This window comes from Salvelinus fontinalis, chromosome 2, assembly GCF_029448725.1.
Source record: "Salvelinus fontinalis isolate EN_2023a chromosome 2, ASM2944872v1, whole genome shotgun sequence".
Taxonomy (NCBI): domain Eukaryota; kingdom Metazoa; phylum Chordata; class Actinopteri; order Salmoniformes; family Salmonidae; genus Salvelinus; species Salvelinus fontinalis.
In genome coordinates, this window is record NC_074666.1 from 72,981,237 (window position 1) to 73,005,508 (window position 24,272).

General features: G+C 40.9%; 1 protein-coding gene across 5 annotated transcripts in view; it reads left to right on the top strand.

Annotated features, from left to right (window-relative positions):
• The first annotated feature begins 623 nt into the window (after nucleotides 1–623).
• The window catches only part of LOC129825265 (protein shisa-6-like), a 65,208-nt gene continuing 41,559 nt past the window's right edge, over nucleotides 624–24,272 (top strand). The window contains exons 1-5 of one of the 5 annotated variants that reach the window (XM_055885230.1): nucleotides 625–860; nucleotides 1,413–2,410; nucleotides 8,139–8,287; nucleotides 18,811–18,903; nucleotides 19,714–19,785. In XM_055885230.1, coding sequence (XP_055741205.1) covers nucleotides 1,866–2,410; nucleotides 8,139–8,287; nucleotides 18,811–18,903; nucleotides 19,714–19,785 — 859 coding nt within the window. In that variant the 5' untranslated portion in view covers nucleotides 625–860; nucleotides 1,413–1,865. Of the gene's footprint in view, nucleotides 861–1,412; nucleotides 2,411–8,138; nucleotides 8,288–18,810; nucleotides 18,904–19,713; nucleotides 19,786–24,272 lie in introns of all 5 variants that reach the window. The other 4 variants (XM_055885221.1, XM_055885239.1, XM_055885259.1 and 1 more) reach the window with 4 other exon arrangements.

Sequence of the window (24,272 nt, forward strand, 5' to 3'; positions counted from 1 at the left end):
GAGTTGTCTGAAACGATAGGGATTGTTAGATTTAGATTGCACAAGGTCTCCCAGGAAACTCCACTGAACTAGGGGCTGAAGTCAATTATGTAGGCCATTGTTCTTTTTCAGTCTCCACTGCCTCATCCAAAATTACATGGAGGTTGAACATGATGCAGTGCCTTTCATTCAAAATTAGGCTACTGCGGTTTCTGGAGCCTCCTATAAGTAAGTGTGTTAGCTTTAATGCAGCTTTTTCACTGAATATTAACCAACTGCTTTCCGTTGTAATGTATGGTGTCTCTCCAACGAGCCACATTTCAGATTAGATATCAATGTCTTAGGAAATATAGCCACTTTTCTGAACACCAGAACGGAACATTTCAATAGCCTGGAGACAAACTCTGCTATCATGGCATGTTAAACTGTGTATTACCAGCATATTGTGGCATGTTATTGTATTACCTAAAGCAGATCATTCCCAATCTCTCGCATAATAGGGCATAATAAAAGCCAACTATATAGAAGCACCAACAATTGCAACATGCTGCTGTTACATGGTATGAGTGAACGCAGCATTGTGCAGTAGAGCGAAGATTTACACCACCAACGTCGCACTCTGAAAGAGAAAGCTCTAATGCAGTTCTAGAATGGTCCAGATTATTGAGTGCAGCCTGTAGGCATGACCGAGCACACTGCTGTCAGGGGCCGTTTTCTAATTAACTGAGGTACCTGTATTGGTGACGTAGACGCGCTCATGTGGAGGGGGGAGTGAGGAATGGAGTCGGGTCGGAGCAGAGCGGGGTCTCACGCGGAGCTGGGGTACTTTGGTTCAGTCTGTGGCAGAGTCGAGACACCCAGTTGCCGGAGACCATCAACGGGTAAGTGCTTATCTGTTAAGTTGCTGTGTGATTTTGGTTGTCTTGTTTGTACAAAAGTTTCGTTAGATTCGTCTTCTTCTCTCCATGAATAGAGCTGGAGGAAAGTAAACTTCGTACAAGAAAAGAGGGGGGGAACTACCAGCATTGAATATGTTAGGCTATTTCTCTGGAAAATGAGTTAAGACTTTTTAGTTGTCTGCGTTATAACTTTGAAGTGGACATTCAAAAATAGAAAGCATAGCACCAAGAACTACACAAAAGATATATCCGCATAGTGTCCGCGCTGGGTTGCGCTGTCCATGGTGCTGAAACAGTTTGCGCGTCTGCGAGGGAACGTTTCTTTGACTGAGCGGAATTGTTTTACGCGTGTTCATATGCGTCTGTTAAATTGGCAGTGATACGCAATTCATAAAATTAGATTTAATTTTGTGCAGATTGTTATGTTATTTTTCTTATGCAAAATGTTTGGTCCTTTTTTTAATTTTAACAAAGTATTTTTTTACAATAGGAATTTACTGAATCCTCTGTCTTTCTCTCCTGCTTTTTCTACAGAACACAATCAGCGTTCAACTGCACAAGATTTAGAGCTTTGCTAATAAAGATATACTTATGGTAGATGGCATTGTCGGAGACAGCCGGAGGGGATTCTTCAGCCCATTTCTCAAGCTGAATCCAAATGACACTTCCTCCAACCAAAAGTCCCCCGATGACCACAGAACTCCACTTATATTCGGAGGATGCTGCACAATGTGTGACACGGTCGTCCGACTGCAATTGATTGGTGCAAGAAGCGTCCTTCCCTCAACCAGAGCATGACACTCTCAGCAGTGGACAGTTGGAAAAGGGCTTCGGAAATGAACCCCTGTGGACAGCCGCAAGACTGGGTCAGTGGCAGGAGCACGGCTAGGTAAAGAAGCAGAGGTCTTCGTGTGAGGAGAGAAAGCATACAACTAAAAAAAGTGGGGGGCAAACGATCGGATCAGCAAAGACATACAACCTCAAATCATGGGGATACAGCATCTTCTGCTTCTTTTAATTTACTTGGACCCGCTGAATGTACTGTGCGCGGCTACAGCCAACAAGAAGAAAAACGCTCCAAAGCGGAATCAGAAGATGAAGGAGGTGAACGGCACGGAGGCGCCTACTGCGGTTCCGCGGCGAAACACTCAGGTCCAGGCACCTTCGATCGCTACCCATGACACGTGTCTGGGCTACTATGACGTGAGCGGAGCGTACGATAAAGTGTTCGAGTGCAACAACACCGAGCACCGCTACTGTTGTGGAAGTTGTTTCCTGCGCTATTGCTGTGCAGAAAAAGGGAAACGCATAGAACAGAAAACTTGCACAAATTATAACACCCCAGATTGGATCAAAACGCAGCCTCCCTCCCCGGCACCAACAGGTGACACTTACGACCCTGACTTGGATCAGACTAACACAACGGTATACATCACCTGTGGTGTCATAGCTTTTATCATACTCATCGGAGTTTCTGCAAAAGTTGCCTACGACAAAGCAACCAAGCCCCCTCAGGAAATGAATGTCCATAGGTAAGTCACCCTGACATTCAGGTTAAGAAATAGTAATTTATTATGGGGGCCACTTTTTTCCTCTGTGTGTGTGTGTGTGTGTGTGTGTGTGTGTGTGTGTGTGTGTGTGTGCGCTCACTGTTAAGAAACACCAACTTCAGTTTTCACAGACATGAAAAGTCTGCTGATGGCAGTAAAAATGTGTACAGTGGGTATAGCAAGTTAAATTAGATTTGTGAATAGACTAAATCATGAGTACTTCATCACAATGATGCATATAAATCTGACCATCACAGGTGTGCAGCTATATGCTCAACTTTTGAATAGGGATGAAGCCATAATTCACAATGATGCTCAATTTCATTCCTCTCTGAAAAATAAATGTTACACCACCTGCAAGCCATTATGCAAGGGGAAACTGATCATTACAATCAACTCCTTTTCAAATACCTCTCTTATGCAGATATACACAATCCCCCAACTGACAGTCAACCCGATTCACCACTACCAACACCACTACTACCACTACCACTACAAACACCACCACAACCACCACCATACATTGGAACATTAAATGTCTCTTGTCAACTAAAGTATTGTTCCGTTTTCATCAGCAGCACAAACAAACCTCCATGAGGCAGGTGTGGAATTGAATGGCTCTGTCAAAGAATAGGCATCACATTCATGGTCACAGTATAACATTCAGGCTAGGAGCAAGGTTGGGTTGCTTCACTGCTAACAACCCAGAGGACATACTGTACAGATGTCACTCTCCCTTCTTTTGATTGGCTTTGTATCTTACGTGATAATGACCCATGGATGGACTGCTATTGGGAAAGTATGAGCTAAACACATTATAGTGGAATACATCTAACTGCTGAGGAATCAATGTCTCAATGTATTCATTATATTATGTCCCTATGAATGCATACTGTACCAACAATCCTTATAATCAGGCACTATGCAGTCCAACAATTTCCAAGTATTTGGATAGGTGCTGAAAATAACAAATTGCCTCCGCAATTATTGAAGCTGGTGATTTTTTCCATGACACATTAGAAGCCTTGACTATATTGTTAAGCACTTCCTAGAGCTAGGAGGGTAACTAATGTACTGTAGTCTGAATTGAAAGACTGTTAACCTTCTGAAGTGGAAGAGTATGTTAGGGATTTTGTGCTCTGACATCAACCCGCCATGATGAATTTTGCAGATTAAGCCAGCAACTATCTCATTCACTCACGGTGTTGTATGTGAGTAGTATACCTATGCCTTGCAAGAAAAGCTATAACAAGACAGTACCCAAAGAGATGATTTGGGTGGAGAAACCACATGTGGTTAGCCAATCATTGTGGTTGTCTAATGGTGGTCTGGTGTCTATTAGCCCATAGCAGAGGGGGTTGTCTACCTGTTCAGCCAAAGCTAAGATCTTGATTAAAGCCCATGTGAGGCTAATTGTGCCTTGCTAGGACTGGCTTCTGTACCCTCGTTACCTGCTGGCTCCATAAAATCAAGGCAGTGAGTGGAATTCAGATTGATTGTTCTCAGACTCAATGCAGTATTCATTTGTACCCATTCTTAAGCAAGCCCCTCCCATGGCATCAACCCAAGATAGAAAATGTATATTTCTCCACTAGAGATCATTTGTACCACAAACCTAGTGGATATAGTGGCTGGTCTAGCAGACTGGAAGACCTTTGTCTGGAGTTAAATGCAACTTGAACTGTAGCGGTGGCCAGATGTTCAGTATGGGGTAAGCTCCAAGGATGACACTAACTGTCATCTTCTCATGACAGGGATCTACAACCATAGATCTGTCTCCCACAACATCCATTAACCTCAGCACCTGTTTTCTCCATTAATACTTCTGCTGTTAGATGAGTCACACTCACACTGTTGTTAGAAGTCCATACTTCAGCTTGTCAAATGTCATTGACTCCTAGCTGAACAATGCATATCAAAGCATTAGAAAGGAAACCTTTTTGTTCCCCTCAGTTTATTAAACGTCTGGTTCTGAAGAGAAATCTTTCAGGTGGACAGTTCTGTTGACAAAATATAGATACGAGAACAAGGCTTGGATAAGTACCCCCCATTCATTTTTCCTTTCGGAAATTCATGGTTATGTCTACAACCTCAATAGCTATTGATTTAATAGTCACACCAAAAGATGGTGTCAAGTACAGGTCTTTGGTTTAAGAGATAATGTTCTCAGACACATTTTTCTGCTCGTAGAGACATTCAAATATACAATCCTTAAATGCAAGCCAAGCCATTACCTTGACAGTTTCAACGATGACAGTACAAGTAGAAATATGATACCAATATCTGTCTGTCTCTAGTGTATTCCTACAGTTCTAGTCAAAGCTATTTCATGCAACCTACCAAACGACTCACTTTGATCCCACTAAAGAGTATTAGACTTCTGAGGCTGTAGCAGTGCCTCCATCTCAGTACTCAGAACTGAGGAGACTGTGAGGATTTCTGGACCCTTAATGCTCTCCTATCCTAGCCATGGGGCATACTTTCAAATGGAGATGCTCACTGCCACCACCACATCAGTATGAGTGGTGGTGAGAGAGATGAGACAGATGCTGCCCAATTCAGATTTTTTTTGTACTAATTGGTTTTTTGACCAATCAGATCAGCTCAAAAAATATATAATGTGAAAATATCTCATGTGACTGGTCAAAAGACCAATTAGTGTAAAATCAGAATTGGGCTGCCTGTGTAAATGCAGCCAGAGTAGGGATGACTAAACGAGGTGACATTGCATAGTGGACATTCAGTAGCTTTTTTAATGATTTATTTCCAACAATCACTTGGCACATTTGGTAATAATGATCTCTCCCGGGGGAAAAAATTAACTTCTGTGGCTGGCTTGAGACATCCATGCTGATAACCCTGTCTAGAAAGCTGTATTGGAACATGGGATTAACTATATACTAGGCAATGGTTTAAATGTATTTAGCCCTGTGAAGTGATTCAGAGTTTTATCTCAGTGACTGTGGATGGATTGTGAGGGGAATGCTAAGGCATTGGCAGACCTTTGTTGTTTCTTCTGTGACCTTCACGGAGGCACAATAAATGTCGAGTGAAAGCCAAAGCCAGGGATTTGAGTGGTCTATATTGATCACTTTCTCGAAAGCAAACCTGGATGCAATATAAGATGGATCTGTTGCAAAAAAGTATCTACTCTCAGATTGAGTACATATTCGGTTTTGTTATGCCAGTGAGAGTCAGTTCCAATACATTCAAAAGGGATTTCTAAATTGACCTGCATGCAGTGAGATTGAATATGTCATTTTTGAGCGATTTTACCCTAATATTGGGCAGAGAAAGCAGATTGGGTGAGGTAGGTGAGATAGTATGACTCTGCGATGTCTCTTGTATAATATTAATGTATGTAAAGCACACCTACATGGATTTATTTCCTCTCCAGTGTCTGCTTCTACTCCATTAGTGGTTGGCATATCAGTGATATCCTTCTCTCTGCTCACATTGGGAATATTCATTTCTTTGGTGTTCCTGACAACCTAATCTCTCATAGACAGACTACATATACCTAATTGGTACTGGTCCTCGAGCATCTGACCAAATTACAAAAGATTTTAGTTCTGCATTAACCAAGATTACTGACAACCTGATAGGCAGGGTCAATGCTGCAATACTGTTCTAACATGTTCATTCAGCCATGAATCATGGCTTGACAAACATTTTGTGGAGTTCAGGATCCAAGGGGAGTAGACATTCACATTGGTTTCCATTTTCTTCTCCCCAATGCTTTTGAACCTATTTTAATTGGTAAATGGTCCGGTGCAGCAAAGAAAGACCTAGTAAAGCTGCAGCTGGCACAAAACAAAGCAGCCTTGCCCTTAACTGTACACACAGAACTAACATCAATAGCATGCATGAGTCTTTCATGGTTGAGGGTTGAGGAGAAATGTGTTACTTCTCTACTAGTCTTTTTAAGAAATGTGTGTGTGTTGAAAATGCCTAACCACTTGTATAATCTATATGCATACACTTCAAACAGACATACTGTACATACTCCACCAGATACGCCACCATGGGTTTCTTCACAGTACCCAAACCAGAGACAGATTTAATGCATCGCTCAGTTACTGTATGTTTAGAGCCATGTCATTGTGGAATGCTCTGCCAAAAGACCTTACTCAGGCAAAAAGTAAGTTTAGCTTTAAGAAACGGACAAAAAAAATGTGTTGTATCACATCATCTCTCCTATTTCTAAAGATTTAATGTATTGTATATAAGAATATGAATATGTGAATACTATGAATAATATGAATATGTAAATACTATTTTTGTTGTCTCTTGGTCTCTTTCAAATATATAACTCTTATTTAATGTGCATTTTTAATTTTTAATTTAATGTAATATCTTATGTTTTTCTTGTCTATAACTGTTCTGTACTTTGTCATGTATTTGTACATTGTATGTGGACCCCAGGAAGAGTATCTGCTGCATGTGCAGTAGCTAATGGGATCCTAATAAACTAAACTAATCCATTTAGAATGCAGATGATAGACTTGTTGAACATCTACACCACATGCTCATAATAATTCAATCTCTGTCTCAGTCTGAAATAATTGCAAACATGTCGCCATATCTGTAAACACATTCTAGGCTTCCTTATGTTTGACAATGTAGAAATGTGTTAAAATAGAAAAAAAGAGAAGAAAAAAATCCCATTTCACTGCGGAGGCAAGTCCCTCTGATAACCAACAAGACTGAACTATATCCTCTGTCATGTGCTGCAAGTGCAGAGTAAAGGGAATTACAATTTATTTTCACTTCTCTTTACAATATTTACTTTACTTCGACTTTACATCGATGGATGACGGGTGTATCGTTTGAAGATTATTTTATACGTTCCCATTTCTTATAGATGTTTTTTCCCTTCCCATACATAGGAATATACTGGTGCTATTGAAACATGATTTACCTAAGAGATTTTGTAGGAGAGGAAACTGTGACAGGTCTAGACTTTGGGGTTTTCAAACACAATATTTTTAAAAAGCACCTCTATTCCTCCACTGTGTGAACGTGTTCCTGCTATACAAGACACAAAGTAGTCAACTGGGGCGATGAAAAGCAGGTCGCCTCAGTCTGTGAAAAGGATATGGTTAAAGTGTGCCCATCCTAGAAGGGAAAGGCTATTAATACATAGCTCCCAAAGTCACAGAGAGTTATGGAAAGAAGTTGACTCAGGTCGACTTTGACACAGTTACATTACCCTTTCAGCTCTTTGAAGAAACCAATATGTCCACCATCCTCACCACTGTGCTTCAATGGGGACCAATGTTAAAAATGGTGATAGCAAGATGCTTTGTGCAGAGCCCTTAAATTGGTAACTTGGTAGGAGTTAGATTCCCATTTAAACCTTAGTAGTGGGGGCGTATAGCTCTAGCAGAACATTCTTCAAGGAACATTGATGAATAGTTTTAGCTGTCTTCCCTTGGCCTGAGGGGAAAGGCCCATCTGTACTCAGTGTGGCTCAGTATTGAAACCTGGCCTATTGGCCACCTTGGGTGTAATTACACTTTACACTGCCTTGTTCTGGAGCGCCACCAACACAATTGGAGCTGTATGTAACAAAATAAATTAAGTAGACCTTCTGGGGATGTTGAGAATAATGGTTGTCGGTGATTGAAAACAGGAAAGTATTTCTGGTTCTGTTTGTATAGTCTGAAAACGATAAAATTACATCTGTGTTTTTACATTTCTTTTGCAGAGCCCTTGCAGACATTTTGAGGCAACAAGGACTAAATAAGGAGAATGAAAATATTGCAGCGTTGGAGGGTTCACCCAAAGACATAGACACACCTCTCCGAACGTCCAAGAACCATTACACCCCAGTTCACACCATGCTAGCAAACCACGGTGGGTACCTGCACTGTTTTTACTTCACAAGAATATCTTGCAAAAATGATTCAAACTGTATTTGTCCTGTTAAGGCAGTCAATGTAGTTCTCCTCCTCAGACGAGGAGGAGCATGGATCAGACCAAGATGCGGAGAGGTAAGTGTTCATGATTTAATGAAACAACAAGAAAACACTTAAACCTACAAAATAACAAACGTGACTAACCTTAAACAGTCCTGTGTGGTCCAAACACTGACACAGGAAACAAACACCCACAAAACACCAGTGAAACCCTGGCTGCCTTTGTATGACTCTCAATTAGAGACAAACAATACACACCTGTCTCTAATTGAGAATCATACCAGGCCGAACACAAAACCCCACATAGAAATACAAACATAGACAAACCCACCCAACTCACGCCCTGACCAACTAAAATGAATACAAAACAAAGGAAAACAGGTCAGGAACGTGACATGTCCTAAGCATAGGTTCTGAAATGGTCTTTACCTCTAGTACGCTGCATGGTGCACTATGAGTTGAATCAAAGTCCTTTCTCTGTATAAAATCGATACCCAAGATGACAGAGTTACTATGGAAACAGAGGTTATGTTAAATAGTTAGATAAAATAAAAAGAGGTTCAATATAAATGTCATGAGAACATAATAGAGAAGGTGTTATTAAAGCCATATTCTTTGCCCTCAGTTACATTCTCTGAGTGGTGGAGATCCAGTCTGAATTTCAAATATACAGTAGTGATTGGTAGGAATTATGGAGGTAGATCTATAGAAATCTCATAGAAACGAGACAAGCAGGGATGACTGAATAAGGAGACATTCTATTATGGACTTTCAATAGCTTTTTATGACTACACAGTAATCTCCATTGTACACGCTTCTATGTAACAGTATATATAACTACTGTCATTATACTTGGCTGACATGTGTACAATAATGTTATTTCTATGGTATGCGACCTTTGCATTGTAAAGTGGGACCTTATTGCTTTCATTATTGGTCAAAATGGTCTTTGACACACGCACTGAAATAGATGATGGGCAGTGTTGGGGAAGCTACTCTGAAAATATAATTAACGAGCTACCAGTTACTTCACACTATTGTAAGTTAAACTACACTAAAGCTAACCTTAAAGCTACTTTTAAAAAGTAGTTCACGACATCCAAACTACTTAGCGAAAAATTATCATACCTGAATCTGAAATGTCACAGACTACACATTGCAAGAACATATCACTCTGGAGTCAGATGTTAACAGCATGTGTATTCTGGCCTATTAAACTCAAACATGTGGAATTAGGCACACAAAAAGTGTTTCAAGTGAGAATTAGGCAGGTTTGATGCTGAAAAATAAAGGCAATTCTTGCCTACTTCACCAATATTTTATTTTTGCAAAAAAAAAAGTTGTGTGTAGTTCCAGTAGTAAGCTACACCACTACATGGCAACAGAGTAATGAACTACTGAAAACACTACCAAGATTTGAATTTAGGTCAACTACCACAAAGCTACTGCAAAAATGTATTTAAATTGCTAGTTAAACCACATGTAGTTCACTACTCCCCCAAATTGATGATGGGGCCCTGCTACTTAAGTATATATTTTTTAAGACTGAAAAGGATATAGCAGTTTAGACAAAGGGCCTCGGCTGAGTCTATTTTCATGCTGGGGTTCCATAAGCCTACTCAGCATTGGCTCAAAATGGAGATGCAAATTAATATGTTCTTCGGGAGACACATGGCTTTTGTCCTGAGATAATTCTGTCTTGCATCGCTGTTCCTCCTTCTTTTATCCGGTCTGCAGATCCCTGCTCCGGGGATCGCTTGCTAAGTGCCCGAGTATGGTGTCCCAGATTCAGTGTTATGTTTCACTCTCGTGTCAAAGTAGACACTCCTCCTCACCCAGGGATTGTGTCAGAGGAGAACTGTTACGTGCTACACCATGGGATGTGAGCCGCTTTTCTCAGACTTGACTCGAGCCACAAAAGCCACAGCTGCTGGTATGTGCAGTTTATTAAATGAAACCACTGTAAGGGCTAGCACACAGAGGTAGTTACAGTTATGTTTGCCTGAATTCCAGCACTTGACACTTCAATAATTCTCATTGGAATCAATAACCACTTTGACTGCCATTTTACAGTTGCCCAAAACTAGGATTGTCTAACCCCTTATCGGCTTTCATCCCCTCTAACAGCTCTCACTGTGCTTCATTAATCCATAATGTTAACCCTGAAGTGACCTCCAGACTACCATTACACACCAGTGTTTTACATTAAGACATTATGGACTGTGCTGCATACTTCGCCAGTGTTTTACATTAAGAGATTATGGACTGTGCTGCATACTTCCCCAGTGTTTTACATTAAGAGATTATGGACTGTGCTGCATACTTCCCCAGTGTTTAACATTAAGAGATTATGGACTGTGCTGCATACTTCCCCAGTGTTTAACATTAAGAGATTATGGACTGTGCTGCATACTTCCCCAGTGTTTAACATTAAGAGATTATGGACTGTGCTGCATACTTCGCCAGTGTTTTACATTAAGAGATTATGGACTGTGCTGCATACTTCCCCAGTGTTTTACATTAAGAGATTATGGACTGTGCTGCATACTTCGCCAGTGTTTTACATTAAGAGATTATGGACTGTGCTGCATACTTCCCCAGTGTTTTACATTAAGAGATTATGGACTGTGCTGCATACTTCCCCAGTGTTTAACATGAAAAGAATATGGACTGTGCTGCATACTGTTGGAATCGGCTAAACTTTGAACATTGAGATATTAAATAAATGATAGAGACGAAGCCTTGAATAGAAATAATCTGTAGCAACCCAGAAGGCTTTGGAATGTGCTTGATGGAGGAGAGGAGAGCGATGTGTTGATGTAGGGAAGACAGATGGATATCTGTGGATTAGGTGAAGGAGGGGTGAGGTCAGTTCCCCTTAAGGGAGTAATCAGGGTTGTATCTGGTTACCTTCTTTCTCTTGGGCATAAACGAAGGATGGAGAGAGGGAGTGTCTTAAGTAGGATGTATATAACTGTGATCGAGAGAAATGTTTTGCTGTCTGATTACAGCTCTACAGAACCTGTAGGAAGAATGACACTTGGTTAAAGCTTCTCTAGTGTCCGTGAGTTATTTACTCTAAAAAATAAGAACCTGACAATACTTCCCCAGTGTTTTACATTAAGAGATTGTGGACTGTGCTGGACACATCCCCAGTGTTTTACATTAAGAGATTGTGGACTGTGCTGGACACATCCCCAGTGTTTTACATTAAGAGATTGTGGACTGTGCTGGACACACCCCCAGTGTTTTACATTAAGAGATTGTGGACTACGCTGGATACTTCCCCAGTGTTTTACATTAAGAGATTGTGGACTACGCTGGATACATCCCCAGTGTTTTACATTAAGAGATTGTGGACTGTGCTGGACACATCCCCAGTGTTTTACAATGGCTGCAGGGGGCGTATTGAGTAGCCAGTTAAATCGTGCCCATTTCAAACGGCCTCGTACTCAATTCTTGCTCGTACAATATGCATATTATTATTATTATTGGATAGAAAACACTCTCTAGTTTCTATAGCCGTTGGAATTATGTCTCTGAGTGAAACAGAACTCATTCTACAGCACTTTTTCTGACAGGGAGTGAGATTTCAGAAATCTTGGCCCCTGTTCTGGGGTCAGTTTTAAGGTCCCTGTAAATGCTATGAGGATACAAACACTGCCTACGCCTTCCTCTAGATGTCAGTAAGAGGTGACAATTTGAATGGAGTCGATTGCGCAATCAGGGCCTGTATAAAAGAGCACAAGGTGGAAGTAGCTTTCTTTTCTTCCTGCGCCTGACGCACGATGGACGTCGGACTGGCTCTCTTTCCAAGCTGTTGTTTAGCCAGTAATATTTCTCCGGTCATGTTTTTACTCGTTATAGGTGTTAAAAACATCATAAGGTAGTTAATTTAAACCGTTTTATAGCAATTTATATCCGTTTAGTGCGATTTTGAGGCATTTCTTTCTGATGCACTTTGAACGGCTGGGCACGTTTCCAGTGCATGCCGAACGTTAGTGGCCATTTCGACAGGGCAAGAGGACATCTTTCGACCAAAAGACGATTAGACCGGAGAAAGGATTCATTGCCCAAGATTCTGATGGAAGATCAGCTCATAGTAAGAACTATTTATGATGATAAATCGTTGTTCTGTAGAAAAATGTTAAACGCATATATCGCCATTTTTTTTGTTGTAGCTTCACTTGGCGAACCCTGTATTGCACAGTAAGGATAATTTTAGAAATGTAATTCAGCGATTGCATTAAGAACTAATTTGTCTTTCGATTCCTGTCAACCCTGTATTTTTTAGTCAAGTTTAAGATTAGTTATCGATTAGACTAGATCACTCTCAAAGATGGCGCCCGACATTTTCAGACCAGTTTGGCTACTATTCTCATTGTATAACCACGATTTTTCTGGCTAAATATGCACATTTTCGAACAAACTCTATATGTATGTTGTAATATGATGTTACAGGAGTGTCATCGGAAGAATTCTGAGAAGGTTAGTGAAAAAATTTATATATTTTGGCGATGATAACGATATCGCTCTCTTTGGCTTGAATTAATGCTCGGGTAACGTTTGCATATGTGGTATGCTAATATAACGATTTATTGTGTTTTCGCTGTAAAACACTTAGAAAATCTGAAATGTTGTCTGAATTCACAAGATCTGTGTCTTTCCATTGCTATGCGCTGTGTATTTTTAAGAAATGTTTTATGATGAGTAAATTGGTAATACACGTTGCTCTCTGTAGTAATTCTAGTCGCTTTGGTGAGATTTGTGATGGTGGCTGCAATGGCAAACTATGATTTATACCTGAAATATGCACATTTGTCTAACAAAACCTATGCTATACAATAAATATGTTATCAGACTGGCATCTGATGAAGTTTTTTCTTGGTTAGTGGCTATTTATATCTTTATTTGGTCGAATTTGTGATAGCACCTGATGGAGTAAGAAACTGATGGAGTTAGAAAAGTTGTGTCTTTTGCTAACGTGGTTAGCTAATAGATTTACATATTTTGTCTTCCCTGTAAAACATTTTAAAAATCGGACATGTTGGCTTGATTCACAAGATGTGTACCTTTCATAGGGGGCGGCAGGGTGGCCTAGTGGTTAGAGCGTTGAATTAGTAACCGGAAGGTTGCAAGTTCAAATCCCCGAGCTGACAAGGTACATATCTGTCGTTCTGCCCCTGAACAGGCAGTTAACCCACTGTTCCTAGGCCGTCATTGAAAATAAGAATTTGTTCTTAACTGACTTGCCTAGTTAAATAAAGGTAAAAAAAAAAAAAAAAAAAAAATATGCTGTATTGGACTTGTTAATGTGTGAAAGTTAAATATTTAAAAAAAATATTTCTTTGAATTTCGCGCCCTGCACTTTGAGCTGGATGTTGTCATAGGTGTACCGACCTCGGGCTTGCAGCCCAAACAGGTTAAGAGATTGTGGACTGTGCTGGACACATCCCCAGTGTTTTACATTAAGAGATTGTGGACTGTGCTGGACACATCCCCAGTGTTTTACATTAAGAGATTGTGGACTATGCAGGATACTTCCCTAGAGGCTGACTATTTTGTTTGGGTTCATGTCAGTCCTGTAATTGGTCTTCATCCCTTGTGGCCTCCTTTCTGACACGACTCATCTTTCTGTTGTGAAATACTGTACGGGTCTCTCTCAAATCTGGCATCAGCTGTACTATACTGGGTTAAACTGGCCTTGACTGAACTAGCCTCAAATACAGTATGGTTCCATTACATACTGTATTACAATGCTAGTTGGTGTCTTTGGTGGCTCATGTAGATTATATGTGGATATACCTGGGAATCTGCAGTAATACATAAGATCCTCAAATTATTATATATGTTTTTCACAATTCAGATTCTATTCTATGTTGTTTTATTTTCACACTTGGAAATATATTATGTTCTAACATATTTTTCTCATTGATGTTGGTTGGTCTCTGCTTGGACCCTAAAGTCTTCTGCTAAAGGAAAATCAGTTAAATTACCCGTTCGAGATAATGTATCAGTGTATTTCAGCATAAGAACACAATGTATCATAGTCAACGTCTCCTACAGTAGAACCTGAATTCAGCCCTTAGGCGCTGTCCTTAGAGTAGACCAAGGTTAGAAAGCTGATTATCCACATCACAGCTTGTCAAACACTGGCGGAGATACAGTGCATTCGGAAAGTATTCAGACCCCTTCACATTTTCCACATTTTGTTACGTTACAGCCTTATTCTAAAATTGATTAGTCTGCCTCTGGCGGGGCCACTAAAGAGTATTCAGAGACTTGTTCTGTAGCCACTCCTGCATTGTCTTGGCTGTGTTCTTAGGATCGTTGTCCTGTTGGAAGGTGAACCTTCGCACCAATCTGAGGTCCTGAGCACTGTTTGAGCAAGTTTTCATCAAGGATTTCTCTGTATTTTGCTCTGTTCATCTTTCCCTCGATCCTGACTAGTCTCCCAGTCCCTGCTTCACCATAGGGATGGTGCCAGGTTTCCTCCAGACGTGACGCTTGGCATTCAGGCCAAAAGAGTTCCACCTTTCTTCTCATGGTTTGAGAGTCCTTTAGGTGCCTTTTGGCAAACTCTAAGCGGGCTGTCATGTGCCTTTTACTGAGGAGTGGCTTCCGTCTGACCACTCTACCATAAAGGCCTGATTGGTGGAGGGTTTCAGAGATGGTTGTCCTTCTGGAAGGTTGTCCCATCTCCACAGAGGAACTCTGGAGCTCTTTCAGAGTGACCATCAGGTTCTTGGTCACCTCCCTGACCAAGGCCCTTCTCCCCCTATTGCTCAGTTTGGCCGAGCGGCCAGATTTAGGAAGAGTCTTGGTGATTCCAAACTTCTTCCATTTAAGAATGGTGGAGGCCACTGTGTTTTTGATGACCTTCGATGATGCAGAAATGTTTTGGTACCCTTCCCCAGATCTGTACCTCGACACAATTCTGTCTTGCAGCTCTACGAACAATTCCTTCGACCTCACGGCTTGGTTTTTTCTCTGACATGCACTGTCAACTGTGGGACCTTATATAGACAGGTTTGTGCCTTTCCAAATCATGTCCAATCAATTGAATTTACCACAGGTGGACTCAAATCAAATTGTAGAAACATCTCAAGGATGATCAATGGAAACAGGATGCACCTGAGCTCAATTTCGAAGTCTAATAGCAAAGGGTCTGAATACTTATAAGGTATTATAAGGTATTTCTGTTTTTTTATGGGGCATTTTGTGTAGACTGTGTAAATGATTTCATCCATTTTAGAATAAGGCTGTAATGTGGAAAAAGGGAAGAGGTCTGAATACTTTCAGAATGCATTGTATGTGTTGTAGTTGTTTACCCTTTGGTATTATTCTAAGCCAAGAACACTTCATGAAGGCATACTTCGAACAGATTAAAAAGACTTGCACATTAAAGCCTCTTTTTATTCAGCATAAATCGGACACAGTCAACTTCTTAAATCCTGGGAGTCATTACGTATTTACTAGTTTCTAAGTATGAAAATCCCAAAGTAACAGTGATGGGCAAAATGTTTCAGCAATCAGTTTACAGTATCCGTTGGGCTTGAAAACAGAACCAAACAGGCTTTAGAGAGCTCAGGCCTGTGTCAAACGTCAGTGTAATGAAGACCAGGGCTAATGGTCCCAGGTGTTCCTTCTCATTATGATAATTTGAAATGTGGTTCGATATCTGCCTCTATGGCCCAAAGGTCTGAGTGACGCTATTGACTTTGAAGTTGCTCCATTGAGATGAGGCTGTTGAACTATTTGCCAGCTAATGCAGACTGGCACTAACAGGAAGGAAGAGAGCTAGGGGAGGGGAACTCAATAGGCCTTTGTAAGACAGACCGTCATGTTGTTTCTCCTCTATTTTCAGTTTAAGCTTTCACTGTCTGACACACACTCACTTTCTCAGCCTACCTGCATCTTTTTGTGCACAACATTTTGGTGTTCGATTGGCAGGACAAATGGTTGTCGTCAGACTGCTGGCAGGCACTTTGACGGTCCATTGTGGACCTCTGCACTCTCATTTACAGGACTTGTTCCAGCCAGACACAATATATCATCTTGGAACAAATTATGTTACATTGTGATCTTTAAGACCAAGGAAATCCAGGATGAATTGTTTTGTTGCAAGGCACATTTTTTATAAACTGACATTTCATAGATACAGTACTACAATGCAGCTGTCATGATTATGAAGATAGATCCAATTACACAGTTTATGAATCAATTATATAAGGTCCCTCCATATTGTAGGTCTATGTGGGGCAAAGTATTCTACTGTATAAATTGAGGATGGAATGAATCAGTTTTAAAACACAGGAGAGTGTCTCGGTTAGAAGGGTTCTTTAGAATCTCTCCACATCTTCAGGGTCAAGTGCCCAAGCCTGAAAGACATTTTGCCATCCAATTAAAGTTTGAATGTCTTACCTGCTTTGGCAAAAGGGCAGGGCTTTTGACCCTAAATGGGAATCTTTGTTTAATTTGTGAACGATATGAGAAGGGGAGGTCTTCACTAGCTCCCCCAGCTCGCAGCTTTGGGGAGTGTGACCTTTTGCGGTGGTGATGATCCTGAGTGTACATCAGACAGCATAAATTGTTAATGTAAGACCTTCCTTTCCCTCTGTGTCCCTGTTCCTTTACCAGTTGTCTGAGCCAAAGAGGGAGTGAAATACAGAGGCCTCCTCACTATCTGTCAGAGTACTGGCTGAACTGAACTAAGACTCCATAAAAGACAAACTCCCGTGAACACAGCTATTCAGCTAACTAAATAATGAGGCTAATGCATCATACAATATGTTCATTAACTAGGGTGGTTGGATGTATTAAGACCAGAGGTGGGACCAAGTCATTGTTTTACAAGTCACAAGTAAGTCTCAAGTCTTAGCACTCAAGTCAAGTCCCAAGTCAAGGCAGGCAAGTCCGAGTCAAGTCTCAAGTCCTAAACTTTGAGTTTCGAATCCTAAACAAGTCATAATGTACTCTTCACCAAATGTAATACCATTTCATATTTTTAACAAGAGTAATAGTTAGTATTGTCACAAACGTCGTCGGGAGAAGGAGAAGAGGACCAAAGTGCAGCGTGATAAGTATTCATAATACTTTTAATAAATATGAACACTCAAACAAAAAACAACAAAACGACCAACGAACAGTTCTGAAAGGTGCAACAAACACTAAACAGAAAATAACCACCCACAATTCAAAGTGGGAAAACAGGCTACCTAAGTATGGTTCTCAATCAGAGACAACGATTGACAGCTGCCTCTGATTGGGAACCATACCAGGCCAAACACAATAAAAATAGAAAACAGACATACAAACATAGAATGCCCACCCACATCACACCCTGACCAAACAAAAAATAGAAACATACAAAGCAATCTATGGTCAGGGCGTCACAAGTATACTACATTTACGCAAATCATGAATGCTTTATAAAATATATATATTTATTACTTTCCAAATAAACATTATATTTCCATGGAAATACATGGGTAGCCATGAGAAAGACCCCCCCATAGCGATCAACTATCACGCGATGTAGGCTTATACACAATCGCCCAACCTAAACACACAACACACAAACCCTCTCTGTGTGTGGTTACAGTAGGCTAACGTATGTCAATAGATTTAGGAACAGCAGTAACATCAGGCAGGATTTAGGCTACCAACTGCCTAGCCAGTTGTAGCTCAATCTTAGGTCCAATGAACACGTTCCCGCACTGACTTACTGTATGGAGGCTCATTGACTTAATGTTATGTTAGCCAACATGCTGTACAAGCAAAGTTATATATAGCTGTCGGCTATATTAGCCACGACTTACCGTTCTTTGTGCAGCTTCAAATGTCGAACCAAGTTGGAAGTAGTTGTGCCTCCGTCTAATTTTCTTCCTGCATGTTTTGCAAGTTGCAATCCGTTTTTTTGTTGACTACAGCGTAGTCTTCATATCCGAAAATAATACTTTTGGGTATCATCTTTCCAAGGGCTCCATCTGAATTCACTTGCCGACATTCCTCTGCACTGCCACGCGCAACTTTTTCTCAGCTGGCACAATTTGATTGGCTCCCGTCCGATTCAATAATCAGTTAAGTGAAGAGTTGATGCGCTGCACACTTTTTTAATAGCATAATTTTTCATATTTGGGCTTGGGGAGGGTATCAAGTCAGTTCGAGTCAAAGGGCTCAAGTCCAAGTCAAGTCACGAGTCATTGGTGTTAAAGTCAAAGTCGAGTTGCAAGTCATCATATTTGTGACTTGAGTCTGGCACGAGTCCAAGTCATGTGACTCGAGTCCACACCTCTGATTAAGAGTGTCCCAGACTCTGATATGTGTACACAGTTGTTTGTAATTTCATATGTGAGGGTTGGAACGAAAATCAGCAACGAATATGCTTAGTGAATTGTCTCGGTCAGATAACTGGTGTTGGTCATCTCATGCTATCTTAACTCTGCATTTCTCCCACAGGGCACTACGGGAAAGAGAACTTCCGCCAAGGCCAACTTGATCATAACTTCATCTCCTCTGGATTCGTGACACTGGGACGACCGCACCTAAAAGGTATTGTCCATCTCCATTGTCTGTTGGTCTGATGCAATTACTCTTCAAGAGTAAAGACAGCGTTGGGGTACAAACTTCTAACACAAATCTCACTCTCATTTTCACCTTGCCTCTCACCTCCACACATTTCCTCCACTCTTTCTCCAAAAAGTCTTCTTCCATTTTTTGAACCACTGTTTGAGTAGATCAGGGGGAAACAGTGCAATAGCCCATCCAATTATTTTCCTTGCTCACTTCTCAGCTGGCAGTCACCTTGGGAAATGGGACTGAAGCTTTTGGCAGAACAATAACGGCATTTCTCAAAGCTAATTGAAAAGAGAAATGCCTCAATGAGTTACTGCTTTGTTCAGATTTGAAAAGTACTCTCTCCTTTTTGTTATGTTTTTCCCCTTGACTGACTCATATAGGCATTTACACAATGGCCATGTGTGGATGAAATAACACTCAGCATTATCAGCACTGCATGCTGTACTTGTCACATCCTCCAACTCTTCTTCGTGCCAGATCACTGTGTACAGAACTGTCTACTGTACGAGAACAATGGAGTCAGTTGAGCTGACAGAGTCTCGTCTCCGCTCACTAAGGAGGCTTAAAATCATTGATGATAGTTGTACATAAGTGACTTCCTGTCAAATGCCAAGAAAACTACATTATGATATACACCTATTGAATGTTTCAGTCGAAATTTAAATAGACTGAATTGCAACATAGAAAACTAAATGTTCTTAATCTGGTAGTATAAGATGGTAATAGCTAGAGTTGGTGCATAAAGCTAAGTAGTAAACAAATGGCTGTTCTCTGTCTTTGCAGCGCAGCACTCTGTAGACGATTTAGGGCAGCTGTCCTGGCAGGGAGATCTGGACGTTCCTAATATCTCCTACAGTATGTAACTCATTCTCACTATGGAGACCCCTGCTTCCTGCCGGAAAACAGCCACACACCTGCTTTCTGCTCCCGCCAGATAAGACCACTCTCACACACTTCACACACCTAGACCCTGTGCCCATAGAGTGGGTTTGACGGCTAATCACACCAGCTCCTCATAATGCAGGGCATCAGAGCAGACGCCCTGCCACTATCATTAACCAGCCCAGTACAGCTTTCAGAAAGCATGGCTGTCTGGTGTACCTAATGCTGAACATAGAGAAACAACTCCACAAGGAGGAGTGGAAAGCAGGCTTGAATGTCTGTGCTGGTCTGTTCTCCAAAGTAGGAAGCAGTTATGGGTTCTGTAGATGATTAGGATAGACAAGGAGGGTGACAAGCATTAAAATGGTTGCTATGTCATGATTAACAGTGTGTGTGTGTGTGTGTGTGTGTGTGTGTGTGTGTGTGTGTGTGTGTGTGTGTGTGTGTGTGTGTGTGTGTGTGTGTGTGTGTGTGTGTGTGTGTGTGTGTGTGTGTGTGTGTGTGTGTGTGTGTGTGTGTGTGACGAGACACATTCTGATGGTGTTATTGTGTCTGCAATTTTATAACCACATCTTGTAAATTTTAGGTGTCTGCAAGGTAAGTGGTATTTTACCAAGTGACAAAAACAAGTACTGTTTTACATTTGCTTCTAATTCAAATTCAAATATTTCCTTGCAAATCTATATAGTTGTTCAATATGTTTATATCTTTATACAAAGAATGTATGTGGAAATTGGGTAGGCTAATTGGGGTTTGAACAGCAATCCTCTGCCTTCCTGTTAGGCCACATCACTGCTGCCTGGTGTTACAGTAACTGTCATTACAAAGCCGAGGGCTTTTCCACCTCAAACAGCTGGCTGTCAACAGGCTCTCTGTCTGCTCCCTGTACCTCCTGTTACTATCACCAGTTTGACAGCCAGTATTGGCACTGACCCAGTATACAGCTTACTCTCTTATTTCTTATTTCTCGTGTTTTCTTTATTATATTTATATATATTGTAGCGACCTGCACAGACAGCTGTGTATTATGTGTTATGCTGTTCGTTGGTTGTGTTGTACTTACCAGTACCCAGTGTTCACGGGGTCCGACATGCCAGTCAAACTGCTATCTGCCAACCACGGGAATGCCTGGAATGTTCTGGTGCCCGGCATCCTGATGGTTGGTGGAGCGGCGGGTGGGGTGTGTGGGGGGTTTTGGCTGGGGGGTGGAGCATCACCAGTTTAAGACCACGCTTAGCCATTGTTCTCTCTCTGACGTCTGGTCTTAACAAGAGACGGTCACGGTTGATTAATATGGGTATCCTTATTTGGCGTGGGCTACGGCCAAACAGTAGCCTGTGTTGAGTTTGGTTAATAAATTGGGAATTTGTAAACTCAATTCTCTGTCTGAACAATTGTTAATTTATGATCTAGCCAGGTCATGACAATATATACAGTGCCTTGCAAAAGTATTCACCCCCCTTGGTGTTTTTCCTATTTTGTTGCATTACAACCTGTAATTTTAATAGATTTTTATTTGGATTTCATGTAATGGACATAAACAAAATAATAAACAAAATAGTCCATATTGGTGAAGTGAAATTTAAAAAATAACTTGTTTAAAAATTTTAAATAAATTAAGAACAGAGAAGTGGTGTGTGCATATGTATTCACCCCTTATGCTATGAAGCCCCTAAATAAGATCTGGCGCAACCAATTACCTTCAGAAGTCACATGATTTGTTAAATAAACCACCAGTCCACCTGTGTGCAATCTAAGTGTCAAATGATCTGTCACATGATCACAGTATATATACACCTGTTCTGAAAGGCCACAGAGTCTGTAACACCACTAAGCAATGGGCACCACCAAGCAAGCGGCACTACGAAGACCAAGGAGCTCTCCAAACAGGTCAGAGACAAAGTTGTGGAGAAGTACAGATCAGGGTTGGGTTATTAAAAAATATCAGAAACTTTGAGCATCCCAAAGAGCACCATTAAATCCATTATAATTTTTTTTAAAGAACATGGCGCCACAACAAACCTGCCAAGAGAGGGCCGCCCACCAACACTCACAGAACAGGCAAGGAGGGCATTCATCAGAGAGGCAACAAAGAGAACAAAGATAACCCTGAAGGAGCAGCAAAGCTCCACAGCGGAAATTGGAGTATCTGTCCACTTTAAGCCGTACACTGCACAGAGCTGGGATTTATGGAAGAGTGGCCAGAAAAAAAGCCATTATAGAAAAAAATAAGAAAGAACATTTGGTGTTCGCCAAAAGGCATGTGGGCGACTCCCCAAACATATGGATGAAGGTACTCTGGTCAGATGAGACTAAAATTGAGCTTTTTGTCCATCAAGAAAAAACGCTATGTCTGGTGCAAACCCAACACCTCTCATTAACCCCGAGAACACCATCCCCACAGTGAAGCATGGTGGTGGCAGCATCATACTGTGGGGATGTTTTTCATTGGCAGGGACTGGGAAACTGGTCAGAATTGAAGGAACGATGGATGGCACTAAATACAGGGAAATTCTTGAGGGAAACCTGTTTCAGTCTTCCAGGGATTTGAGACTGGACACAGGTTCACCTTCCAGCAGGACAATGACCCTAAAGCAACACTTGAGTGGTTTAAGGGGAAACATTAAAAGTCTTGGAATGGCCTAGTCAAAGCCAAGACTTCAATCCAATTGAGAATCTGTGGTATGACTTACAGATTGCTGTACACAAGAGGAACCCATCCAACTTGAAGGAACTGGAGCAGTTTTGCCTTGAAGAATGGGCAAAAATCCCAGTGGCTAGATGTGCCAAGCTTATAGAGACATACCCCAAGAGACTTGCAGCTGTAAATACTGCAAAAGGTGGCTCTACAAAGTATTGACTTTGGGTGGGTGAATAGTTATGTATGCTCAAGTTTTCAGTTTTTTTGTCTTATTTCTTGTTTTTTTTTACAATTTTCATCTTCAAAGTGGTAGGCATGTTGTGTAAATCAAATGCTACACCACCCCAAAAATACATTTTAATTCCAGGTTGTAAGGTAACAAAATAGGAAACATGTCAAGGGGGGTGAATACTTTCGCAAGCCACTGTATATATTTGTTTTTTAAATACAATGTAAATTGAAAAGCATTTAACTGTACTTGTACATGTGACAATAAAGCTTAACTTGACAGACATGTTACGTGTCCCCACCACATCATTATAACCCTGCTACAATACACCATACTGTAACCCTCCTACAATACACCATACTGTAACCCTGCTACAATACACCATACTGTAACCCTGCTACAATACACCATACTGTAACCCTGCTACAATACACCATACTGTAACACTGCTACAATACATCATACTGTAACCCTGCTACAATACACCATACTGTAACCCTGCTACAATACACCATACTGTAACCCTGCTACAATACACCATACTGTAACCCTGCTACAATACACCATACTGTAACCCTGCTACAATACACCATACTGTAACCCTGCTACAATACACCATACTGTAACCCTGCTACAATACACCATACTGTAACCCTGCTACAATACACCATCTGTATCTCTAGCATCTCTCTTCAGTCCCTAAGTTCCTTTCAAGGGTGTATTATGATATTCTGGATCTTTTCCCCATACATTCATGTGGAACTATCAATATGTATTAATGAATATCCATATGCTAATAGGGAGATATAACGCAGTGTACAATCAAGATAGTTACAAGAAAAACAACTGCTTAGCACAATAGGAATGACCTCAAATTTTATTGAGCAAAATCTTTAGTTCTCTGTGGGGGCGTACACTCTACTCATACAGACACTATGGGGCTGCAAGCTAACGTACAAGCTCATATAGCTCACGGTAGATAGTTTTTGTGGCTGGCTAGTGAAGTGTCTGTTGGAAGGCTTGTGGAGTGACTGTGATTTATAAATGATATCAGTGAGTGGTTTGAATTGGCAATGTCTATCCATCTCCACTCTTCCGTGATGGATTGGCCAGGCAGACGTGTCCATTTAGCCACTGTGGACCACAACAGATTTATTAGACACAGCTAAAGGCCAAGCAGCTGCCACACAGGAAATGCTTCAGTAGATTCCACTTCATTCATCTAAATGACAAACATTGAATTGATAAAAGGTGTTTTTGAAGCTGGTGAAGATATGTCTGCCAGCTGATATAAGTATCTCCACTTGGGGGAGTTTCTGAAGAGGGGTGGGCTTCTTCCTGCATTGTTTGGAGGTCATTGCAAGGTTGTTGGAGAATTTGAGAGAGAGAATCGGATTGTTACAATAAAACTATCCAAGATGTTTGACAGATTAGAGGTATGTTGGAGTGGAACAGCCATAAATCAGAGTTAGAAATGATTTGTCCTCAAATGAGACATTAACCTTGCAAATGACTAATTGGTTGTGAAAATAAAATCTTACCAAAGCTAAGTTATGTCACGAATGTAATAAATGCTAATCTGTTTGTCCT